Source organism: Mastomys coucha, unplaced genomic scaffold (genome assembly GCF_008632895.1).
Source record: "Mastomys coucha isolate ucsf_1 unplaced genomic scaffold, UCSF_Mcou_1 pScaffold7, whole genome shotgun sequence".
NCBI lineage: Eukaryota > Metazoa > Chordata > Mammalia > Rodentia > Muridae > Mastomys > Mastomys coucha.
The window spans coordinates 16,676,675-16,690,332 of record NW_022196913.1 but is presented as its reverse complement, the minus strand read 5'-3'; the positions used below and the strand labels follow the sequence as shown (position 1 = coordinate 16,690,332).

Here is a 13,658-nt window from a genome sequence, read left to right as displayed (position 1 = left end):
AAAAAAAAAAAAAGAAAAGAAAAGACCTTTGGAAAGTAAACCTAGATACATAAGGAATATATATGAATTGTTATGTGAAACTGTATCATCTTTCCATCCCCTCATCTTTATGCTTGTTTTTTCAAGTGTCTGAGAACACTGAGGGAACGAGATAGTCAGAGCCAAAAGGTTTGTCAGTGGGTGGAGTTCTATGTACTGATAGACTACAAACACCAGTAGCTAGCTGGTGATAATAAGAGGTAAGACTTAAATTGCCCTTGAAAGATGAAGAAAATTTGGCCCAGTGGATTAGATGAAGAAGGCAGTTTCTGAAATGAGAAAAGCCAGTGGATAGGAGCCTAGAGAGTTCTTAATCTACTGCTTTGGGAGAAGGTATGCATAAAAGGTGAAAGATAGGAGAACACACGTTCATGGAGCTTCTATCTCAGTATAAACAAAAGGGCTCCTGTGTGGGCTATGGGTTATGAACTGGCAGGTGGCTACACAGCTCCCCCAAAGCATGCAGTGGTGATGTATGACCCTGCTTGGAAAGCTGAGACGATCTCTGCCACTAAAGTCCTTGCTTCCTGTCCTGCTTACCGTTTTTATCCAATTGGCACAAGCTAGAGTCACTTAAGAAGAGAAACTCTCATTTGAGAAAAAAATCCTCCATAAGGCTAGCCTGGGGACAAGTGTGTCAGTCAGGCAGACCCTAAATTCATGGTTGATGTGGGATGGTCCAGCCCACCATAGGTGGTGCCTCATCTGGGCAGATAATCCTGGCTTATATAAGAAAGCAGGCGGAGAAAACCATGAAGATGAAGCTAGGAAGCAATGCTCTACCTGCTTCTGCTTCAGTTCCTGCCTCCAGGTTTCTGTCCTGACTTCCCTCTGTGATGGACTGTGAACTGTGGCATGAAGTGAAGCCTTTCCTCTCCAGATACTTTTGCTTGTGTTGTTTTATCACAACAATAGAAATCTAAGTATGACACTTTGCAAGCATGAGGCCTGGAGTTCAATCCAAGGAACCCATATTTTAAAAAGAAAACGTCAAGTGTTATAACACAGGAGCTCAGAATCTCAGCTGGGGGGGTCGGGAGGGGAAAGGCAGGCAAGTCCCCAGAGTTCACTAGCTAGCAAGGCTAGGCTAATTTAGAAATCTCAGGCCTGTCTAAAAAATCCAACATGTGAGTCTTCTAAAGAATGATGACTTAGGTCATCCTCTGATCTCCATATGCATGGCCACGCATGCACATACCTAGGTGCAGAGTTGACAACACTTGCACCATATACAAGCACCTGCAATAATAATGAAACATTCTTGCTTATTTTGTTTCCTATTGAAATGTTCAAGGAGCAGAAGGCGAAAGAGGAAAAGGAAGAAAAGGAAGGAACCAAGTCTGAACCGGAGAAAGCTGAGTATGTGCCCCCATAGGCTTTCGTCTATGTCTGGGAACCTCTTGGCCTGGCCCCTGATTTTTGGGATAGAGACTCTTACCTTGCAAACGTGTTGCATGATGCCGTCTAAGATCTGTGTGAAAACTAGGCCCTCCCCTACTGTAGGGCCACCTGGATCACCCTCACTAGGGTCTCCCTCCTCTTTCCATGGACATTCCCTGTGTGTCATTATCCTTATTAGAAGAGACCCCCGTGTCTCTATAAAAGGACTGATGTATAAAGCTTATATATGAATGTCTGTCTCCTGTTAAAAATGGGAAGAAACTAATGTGGCACACTCGTCTTAGTGTGTTCTGGAGTGGTATCTCTCTGAGTGTCATCTGAGGCCACAGGCATAGAAATCTCTTAGAGATTGTTAAAAATAAAAGTTGCAAGCTGGAGAGGTGGGTTAGCTAGTAAAGCACTTGCTCCAAGCATAAGCTTGAGGACCTGGGTTCGATCCCCACAGCCTACACTAGATCCTTGATGTGAGGTGCAGATTTGCAATCCCAATACCGAGGAGGGGAAGACAGGCATACTGATCCCTAAGTTAGCCTAAGCAGAGAGCTCTAGGCTGGTAAGAGACTTTGTCAGAAAAAAAAAAGTACTTGGTGGATGGCTACTTAGGAGCCACACTCAAGGTTGCCTCATGGCCCACATGAGAACATATATGTACACACACATGTGCCCACACACCCACTCACAAGCACACAGTGTAGATTCCTGAGCCCCACTCCACTGGGTGCATACTAGTGTGAGTGAGCACACAAACACACACACACACACACACACACACTCATGCACAGACACACATACACGTGCGCATGGGCATATGTTCCCTGTTATGATAGGGATCTATAGGTCTGCATCTTCATGAGCACACCTGATATTGTGAAGCCCAGTTATAAATGCAGAGGTAGATAATGAGGAGCACAGCATGAAACAAGGGAAATGCCCAACTCTTTCTCCACCATGGCTTTACATCAGTAATAGAAAACCCTTGTCTCGCCCCAAAGGTATGTAATCTCATATGTTCAGCTAGAAAAGGCTAAGAAAAACTGAAACCCATAGGTTCCTGCCTCATCCCAGTTCTCAGAACAGGCACCAGGACCCACATGGTAGAAGAAAACCAACTCCTTCAGCATGTCCTCTGACACCCACACATGTGCAGGTGCACACAAAATATAAATATGTAACTCTAATTCTTTAAAATGTACTAAACTTCTAATCCCATTGTTATCTGAAATAAAGCAATAAGATTATATTGATATTAAAATTAATGTATTCTCCTTAATAAAATTAAGTGAATGTGTATCAGTGTATTAGCATAGTGATGTCCTTTAGATGTGAAAAAAGGCCTGTGTAAGGCCTTTCTTTCATCCATAATAAAAAGAAAGTAAGGTGTGTTGAATGAGAGGTGGGAGAGACAGGAGAATCAAATGTCTCACTATACAAATAAAAAGAATCTGCTAAAATATGGGCACAAAAAGCTTTCTAGCCTGAAAAAAAAATGCCACTTTGATTCAGATTCCACAGAATTATTCATCTGCGGTGAGGGCAGGAAATCTTTTTCCTCAATCTAAAACCCAGAATGCAGTGATTCTTTGGGGTAGAACTTAGTTTGGAAGCTACAGGGGATGGCCCAGTTCCTAAAGTGCTTGCCACATGAATGCATAGCCCTGAGTTTGATCCACAAACCCACATACAAGGCTGGACATGATGGCCTGCTCTTGTAATCCCAGCACTGGGGAGGTGGAAACAGTCAAACCCCCGGGAGTTACTGGCCAGACAGCCTAACCTAATAGGTGAGACAGTCCCAGACGATCTCACAAATCACAGTGAGTAGTACCTGAGGAAGAAGGATCCTCAGGGATATCTTCTGGATCCCACATGTATATGCACATACATGCACATGCTTACATATGGATATATATGTACATACATATAGAACTTAATGTCTAAATGGCTATTGTGATTTATTTGCTCACTTTGTATTTTGCAAAGTTGCTTCATGGTTCTTCAGGTCTTCTATATGGTTTATGATTCCTTTGCTTTCACAGAGGGGAGGATGGAGAAAAAGAAGAAAAAGCCAAAGATGACAAGAGCAAACAGAAGTTGAGGCAGCTTCATACACATCGATACGGGGAGCCAGAAGTCCCCGAGTCAGCATTCTGGAAGAAAATCATAGCCTACCAACAGAAGCTGCTGGTGAGCCTTTTGGTTCTGATTGGTTGTCTCTGGCTATGTGTAGCTCTTGATCTCAGAAAACCCTTCTACCACCCACATCTGAGAGCACACAAGCCCCTCATGTAAGAATAGTGTAATGTCTGAGTGTAAATAGCACACGTCCTTCTGTGTATTTTGACCTATCTAGATTATTTACAATCATTAATACAGTATGAGTGGTATGGAAATATTTGTTATAATGAATCATGTAGGGAATAATGGTAAGAGAAAAAAGTCTATATCTATTTAGACAACATTTTTTCCCAAATATTTTCTCTTTACAACTGATTTGGCCTAAGGGGGCCAGAAGAGAGCACCTGATACCCTGGATTGAAGTTACAGATAGTTGTGAACTACTGGGTTGTGGGTGCTGGGAACCAAACCTAGATCCCCCTGCACTGGCAGCCAGTGCTCTTAATTGTTGAGCCATCTCTACAACCCAGTGTATTTGTGTTTTAAGGCAATTGTCTTTTTTTTTCTCAAGCTACTGCTTCTTCTACAATATTTATACTGCCTGACACTCCATGGCCTCTACACCTTCATGTGGTCTGATACCCCCAAGGCCTCTATATATGTTACTGTCTTGACATTCTTTGACTAAATAACAGACACCACAGTAGCTCCATAGTCTTCCAACAAGTACTTTAGAACCCATCAGGCATATTCTCAAGGCTCTGTAATAGTTGACTATAAAACTAGGCATAGCCTCCTGGGTCCATGGAATTTATAGTTCAGCCCAGAACCAAATGAGTCTATCATCTTACCTTTTATTAAAAGGAAATATGTATAAATGTATAGAAGAAAAACAAATACATTTTATAAGTGTAAACCTAATGAGTCAGCTTTTCAGTGATATTAATTCAAAATTTTTCTTTAGAGACAAGTAGATGAGAGAAAGAAGATAATTCTTCATAGGGTTTTATAGGAGTATTTCACAAATCTTGTGTTTTCTCTACATTGTTTGCTATAGAGTCCATTGAACATAAAGGTTTCTGAGATAGCTCTGTGTAATTGTTAATTTGATATGCATCAGTGGTTGCCATAGCAGCAGGCATCTCTCTTTGTAGATGCCTCTCTGGAGGTTGGGTAGGCTCTTTGCTACCATGTAGCAGCCCTGTGGTTCCCAAGGAGCCTGTCTCTGCAGTTGCATAAGGAAACCAACTGAGGCTGTCCTGTCATTTCTGCCTCTGGGTTCCTAGTTCCTATGTTTCCCAACTTTATGTAACTCTTCACCTCTCTCCATCTCTTTGTAGTTTTGGCATTGGCTTGCCAGTTTGCATTCATCAGACCAATCATGGTCATGACGCCTGCTCCCTCCCCTTACCCATAGATCCCTCTTCTCCATGACTTTGGAACAGTCCCCATACAAAAGCCATAGTTAGATAACTCAGCCTCTGTGACCTATTTTGTTACTTTCTAGGAGATAATACCAGTATAATTGGCCCTGTTTGAGTATGTTATTTAGTCCTAGTACATCCATCTGTGGCAGTAAAGCCAGCATCCATTGTAGGGCAAGGACCCCACAGAGAGGGGTTATGTCCATGGAGAGATTAGTGAGAGGCTTTGTTATGGTTAGGCATTAGCATGCTAAAGCTCACTTCATGTTATAACAAATAGTAACAAATAATAGCTTCCAGTGTGGCCTCTTCCCTTACACCCTCTTCTGCTGAGTTGCTTTGACTTCCGATTCAATATAACATACCAACCAGTCACCTAGTGCTGATCTTTGAGCCCTTTCTCTATTACTTCTAACATAGTACAGGAAAAAATGCTCAGTTCTTCTTCCAAAGTGCCTCGAAGACCTACCTGATTCCATGTCCACAGCTACCGTGGGGGCCAACCCACTGACAACATCATCTCTTTTTGCAACCATGCCTACTAACCTCTCCCCATTGCTTCTACTGTTTCCACAGAGGAATTTCTAAGTCATCATCTAGTTGTATCTAGTTGTCCTCTTTAGTTCTCTCACAGCATCTTATCCCATCTAGAATAAAACAGCAATCATAATAGTGATAGTGTACAAAGTATCATATATGATTATTAGTAGCATATTAAAATGAATAATGGGTTTTCTTGTATATTCTCATTAATTCTCATAGCATATATAGGAGGCTGATTCTGTTGTTATGCTCACATTACAGAAGAGAGAAGATATGTTCCAGGAAGGAGTAGGTCATTCATCTACATTCTAAATCCAGGAAATACTAGGACAGGCGTCACATCCCTGAAGTGTGTAGCCTTGGAGGTTATAAATAGATTTAGAGATTGTCAAATCAGTTTACCATAATGGACAACTCAAATCTTCATCAGGAGCCTTTAGCACTTAGCTCCTGCTCAACTGCCAGAGCTCACTTCACCCTCTACTTTCATTTCTTTAGGGTTCAAGCACATTCACACACACACACACACACACACACACACACACACACACACACCATTACTCTTTATTAATACCTCTGGAGGCTAGAAGAGGACATCAGATCCCCTCAAGTTAGAATTACAGATAGTTGTGAACTTCTGTGTGGGTGCTGGAAACTGAACCCAGATCCTCTGTAAGAGCAGCAAATGCTCTTAACCCTCTTTCCAGCCCCACTCTTTATTCAAGGCCCCGTCTGCAATATCCATGTCTCTAATACACCTTCCCACAGTGTTGGCTCAGTTAGCTCCCTTGCCACCCTTAGGCCTGTGCTCCAGCTCACCTCCGGATATAAGCCTTTCCTAGCTACCTATTTCAAATTACTATCTCACTCCATAAACCCTCACCTATGTATCAATATGCCATTTGGAGTTCTTGAATGATATTTACCATCCGAGGGTATCAATATGCCATTTGGAGTTCTTGAATGATATTTACCATCCGAGAGTGTGGTCATTGTTAGTTGTCTTCTCCTTGGTGGAAGAAACTTTGTCCTTTGCTGTGTATCTCTAGGACCAAGGACACAACAGGCTCTCAATCTGCAGCCTGGAGTAAAATGAATAAATGCTTTGTTTTAAATATTTGCACATCTCCGATTTCTTACTGGGTGGCCTATTCTTAACTCTTTCTCTCCTCAGAACTATTTTGCTAGAAACTTTTACAACATGAGAATGCTGGCCCTGTTCGTTGCCTTTGCCATCAATTTCATCCTGCTCTTCTACAAGGTATGCATGTGTATTATGGTGAGTTAAAAACCATTCTGAATATGAAAAGTGACTGATACCAATGGATAGATTCCCCTGTGAGCTGCGAGTGAGCACACTACACCAATTCTAAACTGCATCTTAACAAAAGAGGCAAACCAAAGGCTAGTCCCACTACAGAGGCTCCAGAAAATGGTGCATGCACTCCTGGCAAGCTGAGGAGGGACCTCAGCTGGCCAGGATCGTAAAGATTTAGTGTTACAGAGGGTTTGCCCAGTATTTGTAGGGCGATTCAGCTGAATTCCTTACTTGTTATGATTTATGATGCCTGAGTGAGACAGAACCTTTCTCATGTAACATTATATAGATAACTGAGAACAAAAGTATCTAGTGTTGTCTGCACAATTTGGAATCCTTATGACTCTTTGTTGGATTAGCATGAACTTAAAAATAAATTAACATTTAGCGTGTGTGTGTTTGTGTGTACGTGTGTGTGTATGCATAAGCATGTCATGGTGTATGTGTGGAGGTCAGAGAACACCTAGCAAGAGTCTGTTCTTTCCTTCTACCATGTCATTTCCAGAGAATGGACTCATGTCATCAAACTTGGCAGCAAGTGTTTTGTCTTTTTTTTTTTTCTGACTAATTTATCTCTCCAGCAACCCCCAGCATAAACTTTAGATACATATTTATTACTTGTGTTTTCTGTTGGAAAAGCTGTCTCTATCTACTTTCCTGGTAGTATTTCCATGATTCCATTATGTACTGACTTCACACCCAACTGTCTGCAAAGGTCATGTTTCTGGTTTTTTGTTTTTGTTTTTGTTTTTTTCTGTTTGTGGTGATGTGGCACCTGGAGAACTGACTGTGTTTTAAATGGTTTGAATCAGGTCTCCACTTCTTCTGTGGTTGAAGGAAAGGAGCTGCCTACCCGAACTTCCAGTGATACCGCTAAAGTGACCACCAGCCTGGACAGCAGCCCCCACAGGATCATTGCAGTTCACTATGTCCTAGAGGAGAGCAGTGGCTACATGGAACCCACCCTGCGCATCTTAGCTATCCTCCACACCATCATCTCCTTCTTTTGCATCATTGGATACTACTGCTTGAAAGTAAGTTCCTGGGTACCTGTGTGTTTAGAGTCTGTAGTGTGGACTTCTGGGGATTCCGGTGCTGAGGTGGAATTTCCGAGTATGGCATTTTGTTTGGGATGCTCTAGGGATCCACATCTCTGGAGCAGAAGGGAGAAGCAGGTTTGGGTAAGGGAAAATAATGGGCTAATGGCAGGAGAGTAAAATGTGGTCATAGGCTTCGATCTCCGAAGCTAGGACTAGAGAGCCTGACCTCTCTGGGTTTCTATTGATCAGTCATTGATTTTTGGTATGCTTTTGCCTACTGATAATTATTTATACAGTCAACCTTTTCAAGTACAACTTGACCACACAAAAGTGAGCTGCCCTCCCCACTGCCCACAAACTCTCACAGTTAAATACCTGTCAGGCATGAGTGTTCTGGTGTTAGGTACAGATCTCTCAACATCTATGACAGAAGATGCATACTTCCTGCTGTTTTATCTAGAAAATAATAAGTTGCCTTTATCCCGATGTCCCTGATGGGGGTAACAGTGAGCCTTGGTGAATAGAAATTGAGATAGTAATATAGTCTCTCTGGGAGCTTGGGGAATTTCCTGACCCCTGCAAATATATCTATTTTTTATTTCACTGCTCTGTGCCTCTGGCTATGAAGTCTCATAGGATAGATGAAAAGCCAGGGCTTGGAATAAAAGACTAGTATGTGAAATACAGGAACTTCTTCTACCTCTTGTCCCCTCTTCTTATAGGGTAAACATCCCTAGGTACTTCCTCTGTGTCAGTACCTCCCCTTGTGCTCGCATAGATGCTGTCCATGTGAAAAAGAAATCATCAGCAGATGACAGAGACATCTTGTTTTATTCACCAAGACTTTTGCCAGTTGTCTTAGTCAGGGTTTCTATTCCTGCACCAAGAAGCAAGTTGGGGAGGAAAAGGTCTATTCAGCTTACACTTTCCCCATTGCTGTCCATCACCAAAGGAAGTCAGGACTGGAACTCACACAGGGCAGGAAGCAGGAGGCAGGAGCTGCAGAGGCCTTGGAGGGATGTTACTTATTGGCTTGCTTCTCCTAGTTTGCTTAGCCTGCTTTCTTTTAGAACTCAGGACTACCAACCCAGGGATGGCACTGCTCACAATGAACCCTCCAACCCTTACACCTGAATCTCATGGAGGCATTTCCTTAAGGGAGGCTCCTTTCTCTGTGATAACTCCAGCTTGTATCAAGTTGACACACAAAACCAGCCAGTACACCAGTGTTAAAACTTGAATTTACCTCTATATAATATATGCATGCTGTGCATTGAGTTATTTAAGAGATTAAAAAACATGTCTGTGAGACACGTCAGTCCAGCCAAACAAATGTCACACATGTTGTCATGTTGATTCCCACCTGCAGGTCCCCTTGGTTATTTTCAAGCGAGAGAAGGAAGTGGCACGGAAGTTGGAGTTTGACGGGCTTTACATTACAGAGCAGCCATCAGAAGATGACATCAAAGGCCAGTGGGACAGACTCGTGATCAACACACAGTGAGTGAGGGGTTATGAGCTTGGCTCAGGGATTTCAAGACATTTAAGGAAAAAACTCTGCTAGAGTTTTTGAAGGTTTGTTAAAAGTTCAACCCAAGTGAATAACAGTTACATAGTCAACCATGAAAATCAAAAGACAGAACTCTGAGAAGCCTAATAGACGCTGCAGTTTCTGCGCTCTGAACTGAATCTCCTAAGCAAAAAGTGCTTGGAGTCCATTTCCGCAGTGCTGATGGGACTACATGGAGGGGGTGTGGCACTAGGCTCACGACCCACAATCTCATTCAAATGCAGAGGAAGTAGAAATTATCCATCAAGGAAAGGAGTATAGCATCAAAGGCCAACACAGAATTTGCACTGCTAATGTGCCTGAACTTCCAGAGGACACCACCAACCACCCTCACATGAACCTAGCAAATGTTACAATGTGATGTCCCTTGTAAGAGGAGAAACAAACCCTTTAAAACAAACTAATCCAGGGAGCATTTAGTCTGGGGAGGGGGGGGTCAAGGTAAGAACAAACCAATCAGCTGCTGGGTCACATATCAATCCACCTCAATTTATAACTTCTACAGAAACAGTTCCGGACAGTACATTTTTGAGTGTTTATACTCCACAAGAATCAGATATGATGAGCTTGTTTACTCTTTTTTTTTCCTTTTATATCATGCTGAGGATTGAACCCAAGGCCTCCTTGCCCATGCTCTAAATATTCTGCTGCTGTTATGTCTCCAGCCCTGGAATTGCTGAATCTTAAAAGTTACCATTTAAAAAAAAGTTAAAAAGAAAAAAAAACATTAAAAAGAAAAATCAAAACTCTGAGTTTTCCAGTGAGGAATAAGACTCTAACTTCAAAGCGAAACAGTGACAGGTTTCTAGTCTACTTACTAGTTTGTTCTTTTTCGGAGTCGGGGGACTTGAACCCAGGGCACTGAGCATGCTAGACAAGCGTTCTGCATGTCAGTCACCACCCAAGCCACAGTTCCTACACATTCTAATTTTAAAGATAACTGACAAGAATATATATATATGGAGAAAGAGAGCACTCATAAATAAATGAAAAATACATTACAACTTGTAAATAAATATGATTATATTAACATGTCATCATATATCCTTTGAATGTGATCTACCTATTTGTATGTTTATATGCTATTATTTTAAATGATATTTTGTACACTTACAATACAGAAAAATTATGAACAGAGTGGTTATGTGATTCATTGTACTACTAGTATGGTATATCTGCATGCATATTACCCTCAGTATTTTGTTTACTTCAAATTATATATCATTTAAAAAGTAATACTATTCTTACCTCTCTGCTTTTGTATCTTTTGAATCTTTTAGGTCATTTCCCAATAACTACTGGGATAAATTTGTGAAAAGAAAGGTAATATTTCTAGGAGGGAATAAATTCTCAGTGTTTCCTTTTTTTTTTTTTTTTTTTAAGGCTGTGATGTGTTTTGGATGGAGACGGGCTTGTGAGGTGTGTTCCGATGGCTCACTGTTGTTATTTCCATGTGGTAAAAGAATTAAATAGGGATTTTCAAAAGAGCACCTGAGAAGTCCACACTTTTTTGCCCCCAAATCAACAGAACTTGCTTCCCTTCCCTGACCTGTCCTGACTAAGGGCACAGTGACAGTAAGAATTTGATGGCGTCTGGGATGCCCATGTTGGCTGCAGGCTGTGGGCTTTGTTTATTTGTTTGCTTGCTTTGTTTTCTGTCTTATAACTTTAAAGGCCTTAAAAAAATTAAATCTGATTCAAATTGTACTGGAGGGTGGTGGGGAGAACAGAGAGAATGGTGGCCTTGCTTCAGCCATAGTCCTGGCTGCCCCTAGGCTCTGCTGCTGAGAGCCTCTGCTCAGAGGCTGGGGTCATCCCTGCCCACCCTACCACACAGGGTCTGTTTGTGGCTCCCACACATTTTAGTTGAAATATCATATGTAAAAGTGTTTGTGTGCTAGGGGCTACTGTGCAGGAATCACAGTTTTTGTATTTTCTTGCCTTTTTTTTTTTAATGGAGTTTTGGGAGAAGGTCTTAAACTGTAGCCCCAAACTAGCCGGGAACTCACTAGGCAGCCCAAGCTGGCTTCAAACTCACCAGTAATCTTCTCTCAGCTTCCTGAGAATGCTGGGATTGCAGGCATACCTCCAACCCCACCTCCATCTCCCTGCAGCCTGCTCCAGGATCCTTGCTGATTCTTTGAGCTGCTCAGCTCATACATTGTCTCCTGATGAATGCCAGCTTGGTGTGTACTGGCACAGGTGCACCTGTCCTGGGAAGAGATATTTTGTGTCTTTATCAATTCAGTGCTGCTTCAAACTTGGTTGTCAAGGAGACACTTAGGGCCTTTCTTACCACCTGATGCAGAGATGGCACATACACTAAGAGCTTAAATGTAACTGAAGTGTAATAAAGCACTGTGTGTGTGTGTGTGTGTGTGTGTGTGTGTGTGTGCCCTTACTTAGTGGTGGAAAGAGTCTGCAATTGCTGATTGTTGATGTATCTTTGCACATTTTTTGTTACCTTGCGAATTGTCACTTTAAGTTTATTACACTAATGTGTAAATGCATATCTAAATTAGACCAGAGTTTTTAACTATTTTAAAACAATTTTAAATGGACAATTTGAATATCTTATATCTATGAAGTTTTTAGTGGTATAAAAAGGGAGTTTCTAAAATATAAAACCAAAAGTGTTTCCAGGAAACAAACAAACAAAACCTCTACAATTATGTTAAATAAACAAGGTCAGGACTAGGGTGATGGCACAGTTTAAGTGTTTGCTCTGTGACATGAGGACCTGAGTTTGTATGCCCAGCACCCACACAAGCTGGCCTAGCGCATACATCAGGAGGACTCACTGGCCCATTAGCCTCACAGGAACGGTGAGCTCCAGGTTCAGTGAGAGATCAAGCTGGAGAGGGGATAAAGAAGCCATCTGACACTGGTCTCTGGCTTTTAATTATACTCACAGATGTACACGCGTGCACGCGTGCACACACACACACACACACACACACACACACATGCATGCATGCACATACACAAAATAAAAAAGTAGGGAAGGAGAGAGAGGAAGACAGAGCGACTCATTCCTGGCTCCTCCCCTGTAGTACCTGCACTGTCCTCTAGGGCAAAGCGTGAGCCCGTGCATGCCCTGTAGAGACTGGCTAGCACAGGCCATCTTCGGCCCTGAGCAAAAGTACACTGCAGATTGGCTTAGTTAGCCTGAAAGGTCTGTGCTCTGTGTCATTTTAACCATCACTTGCCTTCAGTGCTTTCTTTGACTTAACCTGTTTTGTGCATGTTGGGAGAGCTATCATTCCTGGGTTCCCTCTGTCTGCTCTTTCTCCTCTTTCTGTCTTTCCTTCCAACTTGATCTCCTCCGCACACCATCCTTTGCATTCTTTCCTCTTTTTCTCCTGTTATTAATTGTCTATTCTGTTTCTCTTTCCTCAACTTACCTGTTTCTTGGCTATTTCTTAGTATCATTACACATGAGTAGTTGAATTTAGGCCTGGGAGAAGCACATCACACAGTTGCATATGCTTGGATTTTTGCTGAGTTGCAAGCCATGCCCACATACCAAGCTTTTTTTCATCTTTCATCCTTTATTTATGCTTGCCTCTGTGTGTGTGTGTGTGTGTGTGTGTGTGTGTGTGTGTCTGCACACGTGTATGGATGGATGAGTGTAGACGCCAAGGTCAGCTTTGACTATTGTTTCTCAGCAACAGTCCATCCTATTTTGAGATATGATCTCTCCACATGCACAAAACAGGTTAAGTCAAAGAAAGCATTAAAGACAAGTGATCGTTAAAATGACACAGAGTACAGACCTTTCAGGCTAACTAAGCTATGCACCATGGTCCTGAGACTCACCATTTAGGCTCCGCTTGCTGGCCAAGGAATTTTACAGATCCACTTGTCTTTGCCTTCCCAGTGCTGGGATTAATAAGCACATGCTACTTAGCTTTGTACACGGCTCTTTGTCAAGTGAGCTATCGCCTTAGTTTCTTAATATGTACAATGGGATGAAAATATTAATGCACAAATGGTACATCATGACAGACACCTGAGATGAGGACAGAACTTAGAGACCATGACAGTCACCAGAATTCTGACAAAATTCCTGGTAAAAGAATGATGGTCACTTCCCACCACCCTCCCCCAGCATCTTGTCCTTGTAGGTCACATTAGTCTTGCCCGTGCCTCCCTTACTAAAAGGGGCATCTCACTCCTCAGAGATGAGTTATTCAAAGTGCTGTAGA

At 42.2% G+C, this 13,658-nt stretch overlaps 1 protein-coding gene across 8 annotated transcripts in view; it reads left to right on the top strand.

Annotated features, from left to right (window-relative positions):
• The window catches only part of Ryr2 (ryanodine receptor 2), a 600,588-nt gene that overhangs the window by 562,746 nt on the left and 24,184 nt on the right, over positions 1–13,658 (top strand). For all 8 annotated transcript variants that reach the window (XM_031357976.1, XM_031357968.1, XM_031357974.1 and 5 more), the window contains 6 exons: positions 1,334–1,398; positions 3,477–3,624; positions 6,697–6,783; positions 7,653–7,874; positions 9,250–9,380; positions 10,731–10,773. In XM_031357976.1, the coding sequence (XP_031213836.1) occupies positions 1,334–1,398; positions 3,477–3,624; positions 6,697–6,783; positions 7,653–7,874; positions 9,250–9,380; positions 10,731–10,773 (696 nt within the window). The remainder of the gene's footprint in view (positions 1–1,333; positions 1,399–3,476; positions 3,625–6,696; positions 6,784–7,652; positions 7,875–9,249; positions 9,381–10,730; positions 10,774–13,658) is intronic.